This window comes from Cricetulus griseus, chromosome 2, assembly GCF_003668045.3.
Source record: "Cricetulus griseus strain 17A/GY chromosome 2, alternate assembly CriGri-PICRH-1.0, whole genome shotgun sequence".
Lineage (NCBI taxonomy): Eukaryota > Metazoa > Chordata > Mammalia > Rodentia > Cricetidae > Cricetulus > Cricetulus griseus.
This window is the reverse complement of record NC_048595.1, coordinates 160,070,487-160,094,118: the sequence shown is the minus strand read 5'-3', so window position 1 is coordinate 160,094,118 and position 23,632 is coordinate 160,070,487. Positions and strand designations below refer to the sequence as shown.

At 37.8% G+C, this 23,632-nt stretch overlaps 1 protein-coding gene across 6 annotated transcripts in view; it reads right to left on the bottom strand.

Annotated features, from left to right (window-relative positions):
• Positions 1–230: 230 nt before the first annotated feature.
• Positions 231–23,632, bottom strand: part of Pcmtd1 (protein-L-isoaspartate (D-aspartate) O-methyltransferase domain containing 1) — a 69,032-nt gene continuing 45,630 nt past the window's right edge. For 4 of the 6 annotated variants that reach the window (XM_035440037.1, XM_027398945.2, XM_027398944.2 and 1 more), the window contains 3 exons: positions 11,029–11,200; positions 8,577–8,700; positions 231–2,845 (listed from right to left, as the gene is read on the bottom strand). In XM_035440037.1, coding sequence (XP_035295928.1) covers positions 2,481–2,845; positions 8,577–8,700; positions 11,029–11,200 — 661 coding nt within the window. In that variant the 3' untranslated portion in view covers positions 231–2,480. Of the gene's footprint in view, positions 2,846–8,576; positions 8,701–11,028; positions 11,201–16,582; positions 16,774–18,697; positions 18,776–23,632 lie in introns of all 6 variants that reach the window. The other 2 variants (XM_035440039.1, XM_027398947.2) reach the window with 2 other exon arrangements.

Genomic DNA, 23,632 nt, shown 5'->3' with positions numbered 1-23,632 from the left:
TGTGTTCTTGTCACCTATGTGGCCATGCTGAAAGGCCATGCTGAATAAATATCTTTCTGTTTTCCTCAATGCCCACTTCCCTAACTGGGGTGTTTAGATAGGAACCGAGTGTCACCACAGGGGTCAACAGTCAGGACTTCTGCCCTGAAAACTGTTGCTAAATATCTATATGCACAGTAATTGTTTGAACTCAAAACTAAGAGAAAAAGAAAAGGCAGGCCACTGGATAATTCTGTGTAATGAAGTGATTTATTTAAAATGGTTTTCCAATTTGCCCAATGATTTAGCAAGCTTTCTTTCACTTTCAACAATCAACACACTTCGTATTTCATTTTATTGTAACCATGTATGCTATTTTAACATTTTATTAATACCAGAGACCATTGCTGACCAGTGAGTAGTGCAGATTTCAATTAGACCCTTGGTAGCTATGGTGTCATGGCTGGATTCTTGGCATTTTGGTGATGGTGGCTGCTCCTTCAGGCCCTTGTCTCCAACCTGCTGCAAGACTTAGCACACACCTCCACTCCATGATTCTTTGTTGTCTTCAAAAGATAAACACAATGTATTTTTGTCTGTGTGCAATGATCAAGACAATCTACTGTATAATTTATCAAGGTCAACCCAAGACAGTATTAAAAAGCTACCTTCAAATACATCATTAACAACACTTTCCAAGAAAAACAAAACAAAAACAAAAGAGATGTGGTGGACAGGATGGGAAGACAAGATGAAAACTTTCCCCAGATAAAACCACGTGGGCATCAGAATTCAAGACTAAACTTCTAAAACAAAATTTTAAACATAACAGTTTGTTGGTCTGGGGATAAACTCAGTCACAGAGTGCTTACTTAGCATGCATGAGGTCCTAGTTCTGGGCTTTAATACCCAGTACCAATTCAGGGGGCAGGGGGAGAGTCTTTTTTCTTTTTTCGATAGAAACAGGATAGGACATTTCTTAATAATAGTTTGCTAATTATGTTAAGAATAATTGGACTCATCCATTCCACCAAGAGCCAAATGAGTTCTTCCCATAACACTGTCTTTCACATTACTAAGACACTATCCATTATTTGGGTCAATTTCCTGTTTCAACTGATTCAGGTTTGCAGAATTATTGGAGCTCAGTCATTTAAAACTATTTAAATCATCATGATTAGGCAAATCTTAGCAGCTGCTCTGACAGTGATGTGATAAGAATAAGTGAGACATTTGAAATCTTCCCTTTAAAAACACATCATCTATGTGATACTAAGTAGTAAGTAGGTCACATCTCACACGTGCTTAACAAGGAAGAACTGTGTGCAAGCCTTATGAGGAAAGATCTAGTAACAGCACGCACTGGTGATTTTAACACTGATACTCTACATAGCCTAAGAATGTAACATTAAGTAAAAAAATGAAAGCCATTATCATTTTACCAAAGAAGCAAAACACAGAACAGAGGAAATGAGCTTGGTGTGGGTCCCAGAGATCCCACGATGATGCTGAACCAAATTTTAACACAAAGGCATCTACATACAGCTTCCATGACAGTTTCTACTAGAAAGGTTCAAAATAGATGAGGTGAGTGTGGCCTACATTTTCAAAGACAAATATCCACATAATTAAAAGTCCCAAGAAGTGTCTCAGCTGGCCACATCATCTTCCCTGCTACTGAAGGTTCCTAATAGGTGAGGGTCACCTACCACGGCTTACTCACTATCTGCACTCAGAAGCAAATGGGACAATGAATGTCTTTTCAAATCTAATACTATATAATTACAGAAAAGCAATCCTAAACACACTACCTTTTAAAATTCTAGAGTTAAGATAACCTCATTATCTTAAATACTGAAACACAAAAGGCCCCACACAAACTAGCTGTGTTAAGTAGCCATTTCACTTGCTGTGCTCTTAAAATCTCTATAAGAGAAGTGGGAATTTTCTGTTATCTTTTGGCAATAGACTGAAAAGCAAAGTTTCAGGCCTGCAAAATTTCATGAAGTCGGCAGCTTTTAAAGCTAAATTATTTAATATCATGAATTATTATTGCACTCATATATTGCCCGGAATATGTCTACAACAAAAATAAGGTAAGCATGTCTACAAGCATTTGCTTTCCTTATTAGATAAGCGTGCTCTCACAAAGGAAATGCAAACTGCAATTTAAATAAGCCTATATGACAAAGTATCAACCTCTTATAGAATGAAACCAAACCCCCCCCACTACAAATCTACTGTCCACAAAGTCCTGACTTTAGATGCATTTCACTTTGAGATTCACTGAGCTAAAACAGCATTTCCTCAAGATTTAAGAAAAATAGATTTTAGGAAAGACTCTTTTAAATCACTGGATACATCATTTCTGCCATTAAGAGAAATAACTTAAGCTTCTGTCTGCAATAATTCATTCTAATGAAGTAACTCTCTAACTCCTAATAAACAGTACATTTACAAGAGTAAGGGAATTATCAGTAGGCATTCTTCCTTGTTTTAAGTTATTTGTCTCTAAAATATGTCAGGTAAGCTTTTAAAGACTCAGGGAGCGGCAGCTTCATGATCTTTTCCCTCAGTAAGTTCTGAGGTGGCTCCTCTTGCTTCATGGCTTCACTGTGATCTTTCTCTTCTTCTTTGCTGTCTTCTTCCATTTTTTCATCCTCCTCGCTGTCTAGAGGCTGAGGAATAAGCTGATTACCCACAAATACATAAGTGTTAATTCTCTGCTTAACTCTCTTTCTTTTCCTCTTAGGTGGAGCCCTTTGCGGAATTCCCTTGGCTTGCATCTCATCATTGATGAAGTTTCTAAGTGTGCGTCGAATATAAATACGGGCCAAGTCTTGAAGATTCCTGACAGCACATGGGGCTAAAAACAAATGCAAAAATGAAAACATTATAGTCTGGTTTTTTTTTATATATATACAAACTATAGAAAATGGCAACTAGCCGGGCGATGGTGGCGCACACCTTTAATCCCAGTAGAGGCAGAAGCAGAGGCAGGCGGATCTCTGTGAGTTCCAGACCAGCCTGGTCTACAACAGCTAGTTCCAGAACAGCCTCCAAAGCCACAGAGAAACCTTGTCTCAAAAAAAAAAATGGCAAAATATAAAAGACTATATTGAGAGCACTTAACACACAATGGCTTAAAGCACACTGAGCAGGACAGGCAGTTCAGAAAAATGAGCTCAACATCCTTATTGCTATCTATATGCATGCAGAGTCTCAGGAAGAATAAATAATAATTTAGAAACAGGGTAAGGACAAAATGATAAGTATATAAGAAATTGTGCCCTATATATTACTTTATATTTTTTTTGTTGTTTGTTATATGGAGGGGGTTGATCACAACCCCATTCATAACTCCAAACCCAAAGGATCAGATACCCATTTCTGGCCTGCGAGGGACCAGGTATGCACAAGTTGTACATGTGTACATGCAGGCAAAACACTCACAGAAATAAATTAAACATAAATGTAATTTTTTTTTGTTAAGAAAAAGAGTAAATCATATGGAGACAAATACTTACTGGAAAACTCAATGCAGTGTTTCAATAGCTGCCTGAACTCTGAAGCTGTAGGGGTGCTCACATGTGTGTGTGTGTGTGTGTGTGTGTGTGTGTATGTGTGTGTGTGTGTGTGTGTGTGTGTTGGGAGAGAGAGAGACAAAGAAAGAGGGAGGCAGAAAGAGTAAGCAAGCACCCACTCTGGTTCATGGTAAAGGACCATCAGGCATGAGCTGTGAATACGGACAGACCCCCAATACAAGAGGCACTGGTTTAAGATGCTAATGTTTACTTATATCAAATGTATCACAAAATGGAGGAAGAAGGACCATAAGCTTAACTGTACAAAACACCAAGTATGCCTTCGATCCAAAATTGTTCAACAAGTTACTTAACAAAACACTTGCTAAACAATAGGCCTGTCACATAAAAACTCATTTAGATACATGACTAGTTTAAACTAGAGAAGTCCCTGAATACAGGTAGCCCACATTTATGGTAGAGCTAGGCTAAAAAGATGGAGAAAGAATGAAAAGGAAAGAAAGAAAGAAAGAAAGAAAGAAAGAAAGAAAGAAAGAAAGAAAGAAAGAAAGAAAGAAAGAGCAGGGGATATGAAGAAAACAAAAAGCAATCATGGATAGACAGCAGCTTTCCTCTAGTTTAAGGGCAAAGGCCCCCCTGAGGAGACAGCTCTGCCAGAGACTAAAGGAGCTGAACCCCTTCTAGCCGTGAAAATGGTCTGGGGCAGAGACAAGCAAAGTCCTACTACGTGAATGGGACTCATGTGCTTAAGGACTAAAAACTGTGTAGGTTGTGGTGTTTGGTCAGCTGTACACTTGAGTGATCACATGAGCTATGGCCACACTGACAGGAAGGGGCAGGAGAGAAGATGAGAGAGACAGACAAAATATCGATCTATAAGAGAGCACAGAAACAAAGTGCCTATGGGGGTAAAAGCAATAATATCAACTAAAGCATACAGTGTGCACCCTGAGTTCTGGGCAGGTGCCAGGGTCATATACAAACAGGGCAGCCACAAAGGCGAACAGGACAGGAGGAAACACAAGTATGTTTGCTTGCACTGAATCTGAGAGAGCCATTGCTATCAAAGGCCAATACAGGAGCAATGTCACAAAGTACCAGAGACAGGGAGGTTGCTGGGACTTCCTCCAGCCACGGCATGTGTATGCACAGGCACATGTGTCTCCACACAGTGTATGCACATAACATACACAAAAAATACCATTAAAAAAAAAAACCCTGTCTTTGCAGAGCTATTGAGTGACACCCTGTCTTCATGAAAATAAACAATTACAACAAGAAGGGAAAGACTGAGAAAAGTCATTTATTTAGGTTGAACCACACAAAAACATTTGACTCCCCCCCAAAAAACAACCAACCCCCCCCCCAAAACACTAACTTTAAATATTAAATACAATTCATAGAAACCAGTGTAAGATTTTACAATTATGGATTCTCTGCCCCTGCCTGAATTTAAACAATATACCCTTCTTTTTGAAAATTTAAATCATATTTCTATGGTTTTATATGCATATTAATCACATACACATAAAGTCATGGAAAAATATGATTTTAAATAAAATAAAATTGTGATAAATCAAAGGAAAAATTCATTTTAATAAGCTACTGAATACAAGCAGTTTTATTCTTAACAGGCATTTGGTACCGAGTTTACACATGTATTGTTTTTAAGGGTTTTGGGGATCAGTATTCTAGTCTTCTAATTCCCTGTAATTATCAGGGCAATGTTCTATGAAAAAAAAGATACTGTGACTTACTTTACCAGAAACAGAAACTTGTTTGTATTCCCCATTCTTTCATGGAACTTTAGCAAATAGCAATTTCTAAAACTTTTTTGCTGTGTGATTATTATACAAATTTTGGGCTGGGGGTAGCAACTCTCAGAATTCCTTACATGTTTTTGGGGACCATGTTTATACACACAAAGATTTAATAACAAAAATGTGCCCTGGCCCTGAGATGAACATCTCTTCATGCCAATCCAATTTCATCAACCTTCCCTCTTTTCCATCCCCACCAAAATTATTTCTATTGAAAATGTATTTCAGGGGAAGATGGATTGTTTTAATTTGGGCCTCTACATCCCAGATGATCCTATTTCACTAAGTATCTGTCTGTCTGTCTTCTTGTTTTGTGTATCATGATGATGTGTCTGCATGTGGGCACACACATGCCACAACACATGTATGGAGGTCAGATGATAGATAGTTGGTTTTTCTCCTCTGTGAGTTCCTGGGGTCAAATTCAGGTCATTAGGCTTGTTTTGCAAATACCTGTAGCCACTGAGCATTCTTGTTGGCCCCTGCTGAATTTATTTCCACTTTGTATTCATATATACTCAACCAAATATCCAATAGCTGACAGTCTTGTTTCTATTTTTTATGAAGGGGATGGAAACAGATAGCCTGGAGCACACTGCCCATGCCAATCACCAGTGAATTAGCTTGCAGCCATACTTACAGCTAAAACTCATAAAAGCTAACCTAACAGAAGTGTCAGATAAAGAAGATAATAGCTATTGCTACAACTGGGAAGCTTTCATGAGTAAAGCACTTCCATGGCTACTGCCCAAAACTGCAGAGCCAAACAGAATGTTCACACATACAAAGTGCCTGCGGTGCATGCCTAAGGACACTGCCACAGGCAGAACGTACCACAGAGGTTTTTATTACTTTCTGTGGGGCTATGATAAACTTGTGGTCAAAAATAACCAGAAGTCTGTTCTTTAAAAATGAGAGGGAAATAGCTATATGTTGTTATTTCTTGTTAGCTAATAATTTAAGTCAGTTCAGTTAGTACAGAATGGTGTGGATATGCAGACTTCATAGGTACAAGGACACCCATGTGATTCTGATGCGGAAACCCAGCACAATTCTTGCTTTAAGTAGTCAGAAGGGTGCGAATGTTGCAACCCAGTAACTTCAAATTTCTAACAGAACGAGTCTTCCTGTTTTCTTTGACCATTATTTTTAGTTTTCCTATTGTATGTGGATGTTTTGAATATGCTTTGTCTCTTATACTTTGTAATTACCAAAAGCATATAGTCATTAACACATTTAAAAAAATCTGGTTAAGAATACTTTCTAAATTATGAAAATTTCAAATATTTTCAGCTTAGTCTCTTTTTAAATGAGATGAAAAAAAAAACACAGGAGTAAAAATGGATGAATTTTATAAATTCTTTTAAAAGTAGTAACCATATCTCCCAAGCACTCTCCAGGGTCCAGGTGAAGAAACCGTCAAGCCACTGACACCCCCAGAGAGTAATACCTCAGGTCCCACAGGTCTCTGCATCTTCTTTTACTTTTCCCAGGTAGAGAATAGTTTGAAGTTCGAGTGTTAAAAACAAATTGCTGACCACCTATGTCTATGATGCTGCAACAAAACTCATACACAACAGCTGGGCTTTGCTCACCCATGTGCATGGCTCCTCTCACTGGGTGGATAAGTCTAACAGAACTACTATGCAAATGTAAGCTTTTTTCCCCTGTTCTTGTCATTGACCCTGCTTGGTAATCAAGCTGACACAGAAACATTAAGCTATCTGACCTTGGGAGTCCATCCCTCATATGGTGAGAACAGGGAAATGATGTAATGAATTTCCCAAGACTCCCAACACTGCTTTTTACTAACCATTATTACAGGCCACACACTAAGCCAAGAAATTTAGAAATATACTCCATAATTTTTTGAAGCCATTTCAAGAAGTTCCAACATCAGATGGCTCAAAAGAAAATCAAAGAAATACTGACAATAAAATGAACTTTCTGTATAAAGTCACACTCCCATGAAATAAAAGCAAATTAAATCAGGGGTCCATTTGCAGTGAAGAATTCTATTTAAAGGTTGACAGAGCCATGACTTATTCAAAGCTTGTTACCAATAGTCTTCCTCTTCCTCTCAAGGCCTTCTGTGTCCAGGTCAGATGCCCGTCATACTCTCCTCGAGACTATTTTCTTGGTATCCCACATCCCATACACCTAGATTCCTTCTTAACCATTGAGTCTTCCTGTTTTATTGATAAATTTGTGTGTCACAGGTACAACTTAAACCCCTCTCCTCTATCTATCTCTACTCTCCTGATGTAATTTAATCCAATTGGTTACCAAGCACAGTTGAAGACATCATCTTTATATTGAAGATTCTCAACTGATACTTCGGTTGTATAGGTTTGCACCCAAATGGTTTCCTGATACTTGCAGACATATAGGTAACTCAAAAACAGTCTAAAAAAAAATGTCTGCTCTCTCTACACCTCATTCCAAACAATGTAACACAGACACACTCAGCTAGCCCTCAGAGGGGAAAACAATTCTTTTCCCCCACCCACACTCCCCATAATGTGGTATTTTTCTGCCTTCAAACAATTCTATCCACACCAATTCTATTCAGCAACCTTCACATTAACCAGTCTACCTCTCCCTTTCCTGGTGATAATCCATCATCTACGGCTCCCAAACACGCTTCTCATCTTGACCCTCTCAGGCTCTTCTTTAGCCAAACACCTTTATAGTTACTATATCTGAAAGATGCTGCCATTCAGTGTAGTGGGCTTGCCTGTATATAGTCCCAGCACTCAAAGTGGAGGCCTAAGGAGCAGGAGTTCAAGGCTATCCTTGGCTTTACAGTGAACAGGAAACCTTGACTCAAAAAAAAAAAAAAAAAAAAGCAAAATAAATAAAAGATGCTGTCACAAAATCTTGACCAAGTAGGTGCTCTGACTGAATTCTAATCATAATTCAAATATGCCGCAGCAGACAAGCCTTCCTTCCCACCACCCTTAGACCAGATACTGTTCCATAACCAGTTACTGTCTACCACATTGCAAACTAGTAAGTTCACAGTTGGTATGACCCAATTCTTGTTTCCAGAAAGGAAGCCACAGTGCCTAATACAATATAGACTTACTTTTTTCCCCCAATGGAAGAATCAATCCATTCATTGCATTACCGCTGTATTTAACTCATTATAGTTATCTGATTCCCTAAATCCAAAACGTGAGTGAAATACCAACAGTGACAATTCATTCTTTGAGTTCAAGGATCTACTTACGGAGCCCCACAGAATCCGGTGTGCCATTATCATTCTTACTAGGCTGTACTAGTGGAGCAAAGGAAACAGCAAGGATATTTTTGCTTTCCCAAGTGTTTTGTCCAGTCCGCATAATCTGTGTTAACTATTTGGAGTAAAACAAGAAAGAAGCAATGCGATTACCTTCATGTCAAATGTTTACAGGAATAATTGCCAATGAGAAGATAACATTTAAATGCAACCAAGTTATTTCCATTTAAGTATATACAAGGAATCTACCACTCACTCCACAGGAAGTGCATGCCTGGTACTTTCAGTCTGACCAGGATCTGAAGTTGGGGAGTTCTTAGGACCCTGGGGAGGATTTACTACTATTACTTAACTAAATGGATACAATATTAAACTGTCCATCATGAGGAAAGCTCTCAGTCCTTACCCAGAGAACGAGTATCTGTCGATCACTCAGACATAAATGGGACATCTATTTCATACCTTTCCACACTCCCAAGGCTCAGGGATCATCACAAAAAGGTTAGAAAAACTGTAAGACCCAGAGGTCATGGAGCCTTACTACAAAACAGTGTTTTCTGAACCTGACTGAGCCATGGCACCCTTGGTTCTCAGTACCTGCAGGTCAACATTCAAGCACTGGGGGGAGGAACTCATGAAGTCCCACCCATAGCTGAGGTAACTAAAAAAAAGGAAAAGTCAGTTTTTTTTAGGGATGGAGTCCTTGCTAGGTAGGCCATGCTCCAACGGGTGGCTCTACACCCATGTGTATATGAGCAACACTAACTGGACTCTTTAATTATTTTTTTAAAGGATTTTTTAAAAGGATTTTTTTAAAGGAGGGAGACATGAGAATCTAGAAGTTGTGGATGGGGCAGTGAATGGAGAATATGATCAAAATACAGTTTGTGTGCATGAAATTCACAAAGAATACGTTCATGTACATATGCCAGAGTCTTCCTTTTTAAAAAGGACTTATACATATGGGGCCTAGGACGGAAGGGGGATCCGCATGAGCATATGTGCTCAGGCACACATGTGGAAGCCAAAGGAGGAAGCTGGAGTTACAGACATTTGGAGGTAGCCACCTTGTACTTGAGTGCTAGGACCCTGACTTTGATCCTCATGATTGCAGCCTCGACCTCACAGAAATCCGCCTGCCTCTGCCTCCCAAGTGCTGGGATGAAAGATATGAGCCACCACCGCCCAGCTGCACAAGCATTCTTAACAAGCGAACTGTGTCTCTAGTCTCAAGGTGGAACCCTAACCACAAAAGGAATACTCAAATACAGCAAAGTCAAGTCTGTATGTTACACTCAACATCTGATGGCCTCTACAGGTACCACCAGTGATCTGGACATTATACTGCCTCCCAAAATAAACATGGGAAATAGGTCCAGTTATTTGGTTAAAGCATTGTCAACAAGAATACCAGTGGACTCACTTTATACTCTGTGATAAAACAGATTCTAATCTAATTTGACGCCACAAATAAAAACAGTCAGGGCCAGAGAGATGGTTCAGCTGATTTAAGTGCTTACTGCCAAACCTGACACCTGGGTTTCATCCCTGAGACCCACAAGGCAGAAAGAGAAACCAACTCCTACAAGTTGTCCTTTGACCTCAAACATGTTCTGTAGCATTCCCCTACATACCATATGTACATAATAAATAAATATAAGAGACTGTTTTTAAGTCCTGAACTACAGGTTAGCTTGAGATAGAGAGCAAGAGTTTGAGTCAGGAAAAACAGATCTTCAAACCCATTATTAAAGGAAATCAAAAAAAGTGAGTTATTTTAAGCATAAACCTCAGAAGTGTTCATGTAAATCAAGGAAAGTGTATGGATTCGTGCATACGTATTAAAAACAGCGCACACTGTACTACTCTCATTGCCACACCTTCACACCAGGCTAGGCATATCCATTTTTTTTTTCTTTTACTATAAATGCCATGTGCCTGCCTGCGTGTTGCTAGAGATAGAACTCAGCCTTCCCTGAGAGGCAAGCCCTCTACCACTCAGTCACATCCCTGGTCCTTCCAGAACCATTTCTAATAATTTTTTAACACTCTTATCTACTGAGCCATCTTTCTAGCTCCTCAATGCAAATTCTTTTTAATTCCGTTTTGTTTATGAGGCTAAGCACTTGAAGCCAATCACAAACCAGTCCATATATTCAACTGAGTATGTTCCAGATGAAGAACCAGGGGCAGCAAACTGACTGCCTGAGTGAACTGACTGATCAAGTGGGCTCTAGTCTCTCAATCACACTCTCTACAGCTGCATCACTTTGAAATACTTAAGGATCTCTTTCAAGCTTTTTTATATGCAGGTATGTAGAACTACAAGGACTTCATTTCTGCTTCAAAAGTTACAATGTATCTTTCCCCGTCACAGAACAGTAATTCCCAATCTCACAACTGTATGGTCTCTCTTGGGACAAATGCAGAACAGAGAAGGTACCTGATCCTCTATAGGCATGACCAGTATTCCCCCAACTTTGAGCAAGATCTTCATGTAGTTTTCGTGATCTTTCTGGACTCCAGCTCCACAGTAAATTCGATCATACTGATGACTGTCAGAAGCTATCTGAAGGCAATTACCCACCACAAATGCGGGTTCACAGAATTCAAATCTGTGTGAGAAAACAAACATTTTTCATTTGTTTAAACAAAATATTAGCTCTCTGACAATTCACCATAACCCTGTCCTTGAAACAGCAAGGTCACCAAAGTTAATTTTAAGGACAAAATACAAGTTGAAAATTTGATGTAAAATATGTGTGAAACTTAACACTGATCAAGTATATTGTTTTGTTATTCATGATACAAAACACAAAGATTTAACCTATTCTGGCCATACTGAAACCTTACATAGGGCATATAAATGAATATAATGAAAAGCCCATCAAATGACAATTTTCAGATGCTCCCATAATGTTTGAAGATGAGAGTTAACAATAGGGAAAGGCTTCACTTTCTACTCTCTTCTCAGAAAAGAGGGCTCTTCAAGGACTCCTCTCTGACACTGTTGCTGACAGAAGCAGCAGCATAGCTTTGGCCAAGAGAGCAATCGATCGGCCACTTAGTACTTTCAGCTACTAAGATTAGGTTGGCTTTAAGAAAAATGTGGCCAGGCAACTGGCAATACTGGTACAAAGCAAATGGGTGGTGCTTTCTTAAAAGCAGCATTGGTCCCTATGATTTTCTTAAGCAACACAAGAGGAGATGAGGTTTCTGGATTCATCCAACCAAGTCCTCCTGGTTACAATGATGGCTCCTGGTAATTTTATACATCAGTAAACTACCCTATATAGACTCTGACTTGACTTCTTAAATTCTGTCAAAAAAGTGAAAAACAGACTATCATACAACATAAAATTAAAACCTCAATGCAAAGGCAATCCTTTTTCCCCTTAGACCTTGAACTCACTGTACAGCCCAAGGTGATCTCAAACTCCTTCAAGTCCTGCCTCAGCATCTCAAACTATAGGTGTGAATCACCACTCACAACCACAGTCAATCTTTTCAAACTAATTCTTAAGCTTTTAAGTTGATAGTAATAAAATCATACCATAAGATTAAGCCATTATTTACCAATGAAATAATTTACAGGAGTGTGGCATACACTGTAAGATGACCAAATGATTTCCACCAGAGCTAATTTTAATTTATAAAGCATATCCTGCCCTTGATAATTAATAGTGAACTTCCTTCATTTTAAATTCTCATTAAAATTTATTAGCATAGAGATACATCAATGGACATACATTTAAAGGAGTCCACCAGCCTTGTGCCCTGAAAGTAGGGAAGGGTTAAGTTGGAAGGTAGGAGTTAAAAACAGTGTACACTGTCCTCTCATCTCTATAGCTTCACACTGAGCCAGGCATGTCCAGTATTTCTTTTACTGTGAAAACCATCTCACATACATTTTTTTCAGAACTCCCTTCAGAGAATAAGGGGTTGCTATGTTCCAAATTTACTATAAGTGTTTCCTTTAAAGAACCTATGTGCTATAAGCTGGCCCAAAGTATGGCAATGTTGACAGGCAGTTAAGTCTTTAAGAAGGGAGTCCTAGTAGGAGGTAACTAGATCATGAGGACACATCTCAAAGGGATTAATTGCCATGTCACAGGGGTAGGTTAGGACTCATCGCACCAATCAGTTGTTACAAAGCCAGACCACCCCCAAATGTTGTACAATATCCCCAAACACATGCTCAACATGAGATGCTGTCTGCCATGTCCTGATGCATGGTAGCTTGTGTTCTGTTACAATACAAACAGGCTTCTAGTCCAGCTGCAACTTGTACACACTTCGCTGAAGGCAGACTGAACCACTTGCCTCTAATTACACGTGAGAACCATTACAAAGTATTCCTGTGTCTGTGTGTGCTGTTCCTTTGCCCTAAATTCCCCTCACTGGCCACCTGTATTAATGAATGTCTCCTATACTTTCAAGTTACACATAAAATATCAACTTTACAGTGAAATGTTAATCTGTTTTAGCTTTCCTACATTGGGATATTTTAGTTTCTCTCAGAGACAAGACTACATAAACCAACTTCTGTTTAAGATAGGGTCAAAATATATTTTCTTTTTGTTTATTTTATTATTGAATGTATATAGGTGTTTTGTCTGCATGTATGTATGTTCCACATGCATGCCTAGTGCCTATGGAGGACAGAGAGGGCATTTGGATTCCCTGGACCTGGAGTTACAGGTGGCTGTGAGAAGCCTTGTGGGTGCTGGGAATCAAACCTGGGTCCTCTGCAAGAGCAACAAACTCTCAACCAGTGAGCCATCACTCCAGTTCCAAAATGTAATTTTTTAATTTTAAATAATCATGTTGTGAATCATACAGTTTAATTATTTTTATTAAATTTACAATAAGTGCTCTTTTAAAAAAAAAGTTATTCTAAGTAAGTTCTATCTGGAAAATCATCATTCTTATAAAAACTCATTTTAAGTAGTAATTTATATTAGTCTTATAACTTATAGATGACAAAATCGTCAAAAAATCAGAAGGTTTTGAATTATTAAACGTCTTTTACAAATCTATTAAATCAACTAAAAACATACTTTAATGGTTTTGAAAACTTTCTACTTACAGAACTAATACCTAACAAAACACCATTAGAAGTGAGCAACTTACAATTAAAACCACAGATAATTATTCAAGAATTTTGTGCCTGATATTCAAATTAAGTGTATGCCGCTGCACAAGTTCCCCAAAAGCAGTTCCTGCTCCTCTAGTCAAGTGGAGTCTAACTTTAGCTCTGGGTGCTCACTGCAAACACAGCGAATGGACAAGACAAACAGTAAACAATTCACTCATTGCAGTATAATTTACATTACGGCAAGTGCTTTGGCATTTAGGGGAGAGGAATATGATTCCTTAAGTATGAAGGTAAGAGGCATCACACAGACCTGGAGATTGGAGGCTTCCTGTGAAATTAGAAGCTGTGATCTGAAAGGTCAGACAGGATTGTCTAAAGCCACACTATCCAAGGTGGCAAACACTAACCACATGGACCCTGAGATGGTAAAAATGTGGCTAGCCCAATGATTTGCACTCTATGTATGAAATTTATATAAATTTTCAAAGACTTTGTATGAAAAATAAACTATTCAAATAATTCTTTTACATTGCATACCAATAGACAAAGTTTACATAGTTACATCAAAGGACAAAATACCACACAACTGGTCACTTGCTTTTCTCAGGCACTCAGGTGGTACAAGAACTTTCTTCTTAACATACTGTTTTCCCTTTGGAATATTTTCCTGGTTTTTGGTTGTCTTTCATGTGTTGGTTTGTTTTGGTTTTTGTCATGTCTGAATATGTCTAAATTTAACTGCATCTCTATCACCTATTACAACCCCCACAAATGCATGTATTCAACTAAGGAAAATATGTAAGAAATACATTTGCTTTATAATACCTTTTCTAACCACCAACATTGAATAAGATCTCAAATTACAAACAAAATATGATCTTCACAAAAATCTCAAGATCTGAACAGAAATTTGCCTGGAAATAGTTATGGGAAAAGTATATGCCCACTGCATCCATAGTGATGTAATGGTTCACAGGTCATGATACTAGCTGGTACCTGCGGCATCATGTATACGCCCCAACACATGGAAAATCAAGGTAACTCTTGGCTTTAATGTCATATAACTGAGTGTCTAAAATGCTCACTATTCTAGTGATAATCTGAATGTTTTCTCTTCTGGTGGAGATATGATGAAGTCTATTTACCTCAATGTGTGGATAAAAGCATTAGTTTGGAAGATTCAATCTCTGATGTCCACTAATACAAATGAAATACAGAATCCTAATTCACTTACTTACTATACTTTAACATGCTAACTTCCTTAAATAGAACACTTAAATTTGAAATCCTACTGGAACTAGAAAATATTCCAGGATTGGTGAGATGGCTCAGAGGATAAAGGCACCTGCTGCCAAGTCCGATGACCTAGGTTCAGTCTTCAGGGTCACATGGTAAAAGAACAGAACTGATTCCCACCAGCTATTCTCTAACCTCCAAGTCTGTGCCCCGTCCACAACAAAATAAATAAAAAACAAAGAAAATTAAATTTAAATCCCAAAAGTACTGTACTATTTCTAGTAATAAAAACTTTTAAACAGAGACTTTAAAATTGTGGGATACTGTTGGCCATAAAAACATATAAAGAATTTGTAAGCCAAATACACAACAAAAAGTCACCACTAACTTAAAGAGTGTTAAATAAACATAATAAAAAAGAAAACCAGAAAAGAAATAAAACTTTCCCCAAAAGTATTCTTTATTAAACCATTATTTATTATAATTATGGCTTAATCTTTGCTACCTGTAATACATGAACTTTTCAAACTTGGTTAAGAAAAAAAATTTAAAATTGCTTATTGTTAAAATTGAAAAGTCTTACATATGTATACAGATTAATTTTCAAACAAAGCACTTACAGATCCTTCTGAGTAGCAAGAAGTGGAGAACTAGACATGCCTCACTAATGTACAGCACCTTTACAACGGCATCAATGAAATAAATTCATACCAGTATGCTTGAGAGTGACTAGGATTCTACTACTGACATTTCCCCCCAAAATCTTAGCATTTAAAATGCTCCCGTTAAATGGTGGAACATGTTTATAGATATACTCGTAGATAAGCACAATGAAATACTTAAATAACTGAATCAAGACATGGATGGAGGCTGTTAACAGTGTTATCTGTAACTGAGCAGTAAATTATAATTCCTATTGATTCTTCCAAGGAGAATAAAAAACAAGAAAAAAAATCTTAGTTCTTAACTTATTCCAAAAGCTGTGCTACACTGTTTCTTTAAAGACACAGAAAAAAAGCACACTTTAAACCTTAAACAATAATTTCCATGTAATCTAGAATACTGCAGCAATAAACTGTCCAAAACTTTTGTGTATAAAACAGCACTATGGATACTGATAAAATATACATGAAATTATATTTATAGGTTAGAATATAATGAAAAAAGGAAATCCAAATCCCATTTTTCAGACAAATCACACATCAAATGAAACCTGAGAAATGTAACTAATCTACCAAAATGATAAATACATGTGGTTATATTTAAGAATGGCTTAGGTGTTCTTTCCCTAGTTCTTACATTAAAATTAGATGTTCCTTAAAATGTTGTACCTATGTTGAAATTAGCAGATATTTTTATTGTTAGAAAAATCCCAAACAGAATCTCTGAAACTCACTTTCTGGAGTCCTACTATCAAATAAGTCATACTACCAGATAAAAGTTATCTGTATATAGGGAGGGAGTCTTGAAGCCTGTAAAATATCCAACAAATTCATTCACATGAGACTCATTAGCAATGCACCTGAAAATACAATGACTGTTGGGAGACTCCCACACAGTTTCACACTTTACTTGCTCTTAGTAAGTTGTGCACTAAAAACCATTATGGAAGAATGCAGAACATACAGACATTTTGGCTAAGGCCAGGATTCCAGTCACTTACCTCAGCAGTGGCTTTCTTTATGGGTGCATGCTGGACTATCTTCATCTCAGACGGACAGATGGCTTCCTTCACAGCCCGGGCCTTGCCAACTTGCCCAAATAATTCTTTTGAAAAGCAGCTAGGAGAGCAGGGTGACCTAGCCTTGCCCTGTAGCTTCCCTCTTAGACGGATAGTCTAGGTCTAGGAGCTGACTGAGAGCAGAAAAAACAACATTCCCCTTCAATACACTGTCAAGCGGGGGCCAGCAATTGCGCACCTAGTTTATTAGGTGCCAGAGGACACTGTCATTGAAATTGTAGACAATTATTCCAATGGAATAAAGAAATTTCAAGGACCTGGGAAAAAGTCCTACCGTGTTCTCACACCTCATGAAAATCAACCTGACAAATCACAAAATCTTTTTCTTAAAACATTTCATTAAAATACAGTTTGAGTCTTAAGAGCTATGATCATTTTGCTAAAAGACAAAACTTTAAACATTTCTACTGGTGTAAAAGCAAGGGAAGTATTAAACTCTTGACCTCCAAATTAAACCATTCAAATACCTTATAATCAGTAACTAAACTGGTAAATGAAAATTAGAAAAAAAAAGTTTTACCTTTTCAAATGTTTTCCCTTCCAACTGCATCAAACTCATCTTAGGACAATTCAGGATGAAAAGCAAAGTGTTGAAAGTAAAAGTTTGTTTGTTTGTTTGCATTGAATAAAAAGCATTGTAGAAACCCACAGTACTGAAATGGTTGCTAAATGTTTTCTAGAAAACCTGACGGTTGAGTCATTTAAAGCCATTAAATTTTTCCACATAGATGTTAGCATATACAATTGACAGACTTTTACTATTTCCAAGGACCCTCTCTTGGCATTTGATTGTTTATCACATTAAAATTTGACTAGCAAAGTGTGGTGGTTCATGCCTACAGTCCCAGCACTCTAGAACCGGAGACAGGAGGATCACAAATTTGAAGCCTATCTGCGCAATTTAACAAGTTCCCAACACTGACACTTGCATGCACTTGAGGGAAGAAAGGAGAGAAGGTGGGAAGCAGGGGGAGAGGGGAAGAAGGGAAGAGGGAGGGAGAACGGGAGGAAGGAAAAAATTAATTAAGAAAAAAATTAATGTTTCTGAGACAGGGTTTGACTCTGTAGTCTGGCCTAGGCTAGCTTGGAACACTTAGTAACTCTCCTGCCAAGTGCTGGGATTACAGGCACACTTCACCATGGCCAGTTCAAAAGCATATTTTAAAGGGGCTGAGGATGCAGTTTAGTGGTAGAACAATCTAGTATATATAAAGCCCTGGGTTCAATCCTCAGGACCCACAGAGAGGGGACAAAAAAACTGCTTACAACTTGCAATAATTTGTATAAGACTATTTAGATATACAAACATCGAAAGAGTATTGAGAAATACTGAGTATGATGAATTACAAAAGCAAAATGACTTCAATACAATTCTCTCAAGAATGACACAAGAGACTACTCAGTGATAAAACTAAGCTGAATAGAGAAGCACTAATTTTCAAATACAAATCACTTGTGGAAAATAAAACTGTAACTGTAAGTAAAACCAGGATACTAGTTGTTGCCATTGATCAATTATACTTTTGAAAACAAAGATGAAGAAGGCACTGTCTTTCATGCATTGTCCCCTCCAGTAAAGCCAGGCTGCCCTGGCCTGTGCAGTGTGTGTAAACACATCAACAGTGTTGCCTGACTCTTAACTGAGGGATATATGTGATATGTATAACAAACAATGCTGCTTTACATTTTGTAACCAGGGCTAAGTTGCTAAGCTACAGTTTATTGGTAGCAGCTTATTTGTAGGAAGAAACAATGAAAAAAAGCAATCAATTTTAACTGGCCGAGTTTAAGACAGCAATTCTTAACCACCCTAAAGCTGCAACCCTTTTATACAGTTCCACAGGTTGTGGTGACCCCCAACCATAAAATTATTTTCATTGCTATTTCATAACTGTTTTTGCTGCCGTTATGAATAGTAATGTAAATATGTGATAGGCAGGATATCTGATATGTGACCCCTGTGTTGAAAGGGTTGTTCAACGCCCAGGGGTCACGACCCTTGGGTTGAGAACCACTGGGCTAAGATGAAAGACTTACCGGTCTGACCACCCACTACTGTTTTCATCACGTATGACTCATTATGTGCTCAATTACATAGAAATAAGGATCCACACTCTGTAGGAAGAATATGCAGACTATGCTCATTTGGCTAAAGATAAAAGAACATTTCCAAAATCCTCTCTCTAGTCATTCTGAGGGAAATACAACCTACTGACTTTATAGAAACTCTAGGAAGTATGGTTCCAGAGAGTCAAATCAACTGTGCATGCACATATATACTAAGTAAACTCATATATAGTTATAAGTAAATGTGTTACTAATGAGCAGCTCTTCCATGAGGTCAAAGTTTATAGTTCAAGTTTCTTTAGTTGATACTTATCCAAGTACTCACAGCTAGAGAGATGCATTTTGTTTACTGCATAAATACTGAATTAAAGGAATTTGACTCTCTCAACTTCCTCCTCCTCTTGTTGACTAAATGGAGAGGGCACCAGGTCTTTGTGCTCACAGATAAGCGCTAGGGAAACCAGGAGTGTATATTGGTTTTCAGCCCAGAAAACTGGGAGTCAATGTAGTTCATAACCTGGTGGTCTGTGCTATCTGTAGGGCCAGGCTTTATCAGGCTCCCTCAAACTTTTACATTTATCTTAGTCACTCTCCCTAGACGCTAATTTTGAGCATGGCTTCTCAATCAATAGGACCCATCTTTATGGAAAAGGTCACATTTACTTTGTAGAGTTTCAATGTAAACATGCCTTAAGCTTTGTTGTACACATGAGACTGATTTAATTATCATCAGGAAACTTCTTTTCCAAAATTGTGCTGTGCTTAAATATGCCTCAAATAAATTGCCTGTGTCAGACTCTAAAGTTTGCCCCAGCACCAGCTACTGAGTTGCGCTAAACCCCATTTCGTTATCCCACTGGCCTGGTGTCTACAGAGACCCCACAACTAAGCACCTAATCTCCCCAGAATCCCTGCAAAGAATGACCCAATACTAGTCTAGATCAGAGTGAATTTTTACAAAATGAACTCTTGACTTGGTGATTAAAGTTTCTCTCTGAAAAATCTGACAGCTTGAGTTTGATACCCAGGACCCACATAATGGGAGGTAAGGATTAACTCCTGTAAGTAGATGTAATCAAAATATTCAATAAAATAAAAATGACATTTTGTGTATGTAAAAACTATTACAGGTTAATAAACTAGTAACAGCAGGCAATGCTAGAACATGCCAAGTCCATCTATTTTCTTGAAAGGAGAGTCACCTTCTCCTGCAGGGGTAAAAAAATCACTGTCTGCCGCCAGAGACCATTAATGAGCCCAGGAATCCTAAGAAAATCATCTGGTCATTTGTGTTTAGGTAGACCTTTGAAATCAGGCCAGTTCATAGGGAAGTTAGTGAACACCATCACTGAGGAGTAAGTCCTTTGCTCCAGTCTCCCATGTCCAATCAATTCTGAGGAGCTGCACTGAGCCATGCACATGTTCCTGCAGTGCTGACATAGCTCAACAGACATACATTAAGAACTCTTTAATTCAAAGAACAAATATGATTTAAGACATGAGGCCCCTACTTTGTACACACCACACATACAAACACACACACTTGTATTTCTATATCATGAATTCCATTTTCTAACACTGGTTAGTTAGCAGCTCTCTTGGTGAAGTGTTCACCCTGACCTCCAGCAGACATATATAAGGAAACCTTTAAAATGTAGCTTAAAACATACACAACACAGCAACATTTTTGAAGGAAGGAGTGGATGAGAAGGCTGTGGACTACAAAAAGAACAATTTTGTTAATAATTAATGTATGTCTTCATACCTCTATCCACTATTAAATATGAAACTGCTTAGAAGAGGAACTTTACATTTTGAAAATGTTTTCATACTTCTTAATTGAGAGAAAGTAGGAATAATATCCCAGATATTAAAGAAATAGAGTAAAAGATCATTAAAATACAAATGACAGGAAGAAAAATATCATATCCTCTAACTGATTACCAAAACTAAATTATGTAAAAAGAATAAAGCACTAACCCAATGAATAACCAATCAACTCTGATTACTTCCTACTAGTTGTTACTTTATGCAAAATGAAACAAATTTCTAGAACTAGCCACTCTTCTAGACCCATTTGCAATGTGAAATTGAATAGTAAGTAATATTTTATACCTGTTCTGATTAATTTGTCAGGCTGACATAAGCTAGGGTCATATGGGAAGAAGGAACTTCAACTGAAAAATGTCTCCACTCAACAGGTCTATGGGGCATTTTCTTGATTTATGATTGACGTGTGAGGGCCCAGCCTACTGCTGTGGAAAATGCCACCCCTAGGTTGGTGGTCCTGAGTTGTATAAGAAAGCAGACTGAGCAAATCACAGGGAGCAAGGTAGTAAGCAGCCCTCCTTGGCCTCTCCTTCAGTTCCTGCTTCCAGGTTCCTGCCTTGAGTTCCTGCCTGAGTACCTACAGTGATGGACTGTAAGCAGAAATAATCCCTTTCTTCCCCAGGTTCGTTTTGGCCATGGTGTTTATCACAGCAATAGAAATCTGACTATAATACCAAGGCCTAAGAAGTAAAATAAAAAAAATTGCCCCAACTGTCTTTCTTTTGAATGGATTAACATAAAAATGTTTTCAAAATAAGCGGTAACACTTTGGTAACTGTGCTAAACAGCTAGTTAATGGTTATAAGGAATAGCAAAGCCATTCAATGTCACAGCGAAGCATTTAGATAACTTCACTGACTGTTACAGATCATTTCAGGACTTAGTTTAAAAACATTTATAACAGCAATTAAAAAAATTCTTTTGAGAGACAAAGGGCTATAGAGGTATGTATCCCAGTGGATGAGATGCCTACCATGCAAGTGGGGACCTGAGTTCGTACCCCCAGAACCATGTAAAAAGTCTGGCATGGCAGCAGGCAATTAGCTGAGTAGATGAGCTTCAACTTGAGTGAGAAATCCTGTCTAAAAAATACAGATAAGAAGTGATGTAGGAAAGAGATCCCACATCAATCTCTGGCCTCTACACATACACACACCTCCATGCCCACACTCACATGAACAAGTATATAACACACACACACACACACACACACACACACACACACCATTAAATAATAAATGAGACATTTAAATAGCCTTTAAACTGATTTGTTATAAAGTAACAAACTATACAAAATAAAAATTATTGAAATCATATTTTACTTTTATCTAGAACCACTTGTTTAGTGACTCAAGTCTTCCTTGTTCTGATTAATGACTAGAAACGGAACCTTCATGTATCAACACATGAAATATATTAATAATATGTAACAGACCTTGCTGTAGATTTTGAGCCTTTGTTAATATTTCCTTTACACTTTCTAAGTTAAATGTATTCAAAAAGTTCTTATGGTCAGATTAAGTTTCAATATCAAAACACATATTTTACAGGCAATCAAACAACATGAAAAATCCCAATAATACATAAAAATTAATCTTGCCCACATCTTAAGATTCAGCAAGCACATTAGTCATTAAAGAGAAGAAAAACAATGAAGACAAACAGATTTTGAAGTATAACTACAATTTCTTATTATATAACTTGGGCTAAAAAAACTTCAATTTCTGTTAAATGTGGGTTTTTTTTTTTTTAGTAAATGCAGTAGATAATTGAAAATGGTTGAGAGTATGAATTAAGTGTTAAATATTCATAAAGAAAAGTAGTTCAGGGGTTGGAGAGATAGCTTAGTGACTTAGTTTACTTGCTACTCTTGGGGTTGGATTCCCAGCACCCACATGGTAGCTCACAACTGTCTGTAACTCCAGCACCAAGGGATCTGACATCCTCTCCTGAATTCTTTGTGTACCAGGCATGCATGGGTGCACACAAAAATATTTAGGAAAACACTCATACACATTTTGTGAAATGCTGAATAATAGACTACAGCCACACCTCTGGTGCACAAGTGCTGAATAATCCGGCTGCAGTCACACCTGTGTTGCACAAAAGCTGCCTGAATTCCAGGAGTCTCAGCTTTGTGTTCTTCAACTAGTTCAAGCATCATTCACACCAGCACAGACACAAACCCACAACAACGAAGGAGACAGAAATGAAAGGGCAAGGAAAGGAGCAAAGGGGCAGAAAAGGAATACATGCTAGAAGACATTTAGGGTGTTCTTGGCTTCTGGAACTCTCTCCTAGGTGTGCTCTCTCAAGCTGAAACCCCATTTGGTGGCCCAGAAGCACCTTGCCCAAGACACACACGCACGCAAGCACTCACAGCTGGAGTGGGTCAATTTTTACGTTGAAACCTTGTTATATAGTGACTGTGCTCTAAGCTTGTGCACGTTATACAGAAAAATGACATGCCAAAGTCCTACACATAGTGGACTTTCAATTTATGGGCTTTATTCTAATTCAAGCATAAGAGCCCTAGTTCCACAAAATTGTCAAGGCACAATTTCAATGTGGTTACAATTCAAATCTTCACTTTCACTGCTGGTCAAGTATCAACACCTAGGTAGTATGTCTTGAGAAGGGAAGCCTGGGTTCAACATATACAGTTCAATAAAAGGGCTATCTCAAACACAATCCCATAGTGACACACACAGATGTATTTTTGCAGTAATTATTATGAAGTAACTGAAAACTGTAAAGAGGGACCTTATATGCTGACATACAAATTAAGGTACAAACAGAGGACAGACTGTTAAACTACTACCCAAAAGTTTTAAAACCAGTTACAGCAAAGTACTGTGAGCACAAACATTGTGTTTTCTCTCCATAGGATACCAATGTGACGTTTAATAAGTGAAAGATTAGTAACCACAGATTATCTAATTTAATTAAAAAATTACATGTTAAATTTTCCTATTTTTTCTCACTGCATAGCATACAGATTTCAGCTGTATTCATTTAACTAGAATCAATAAGCTGATACTGTTCAAGAACAGGCATACTACACATATTCATTAA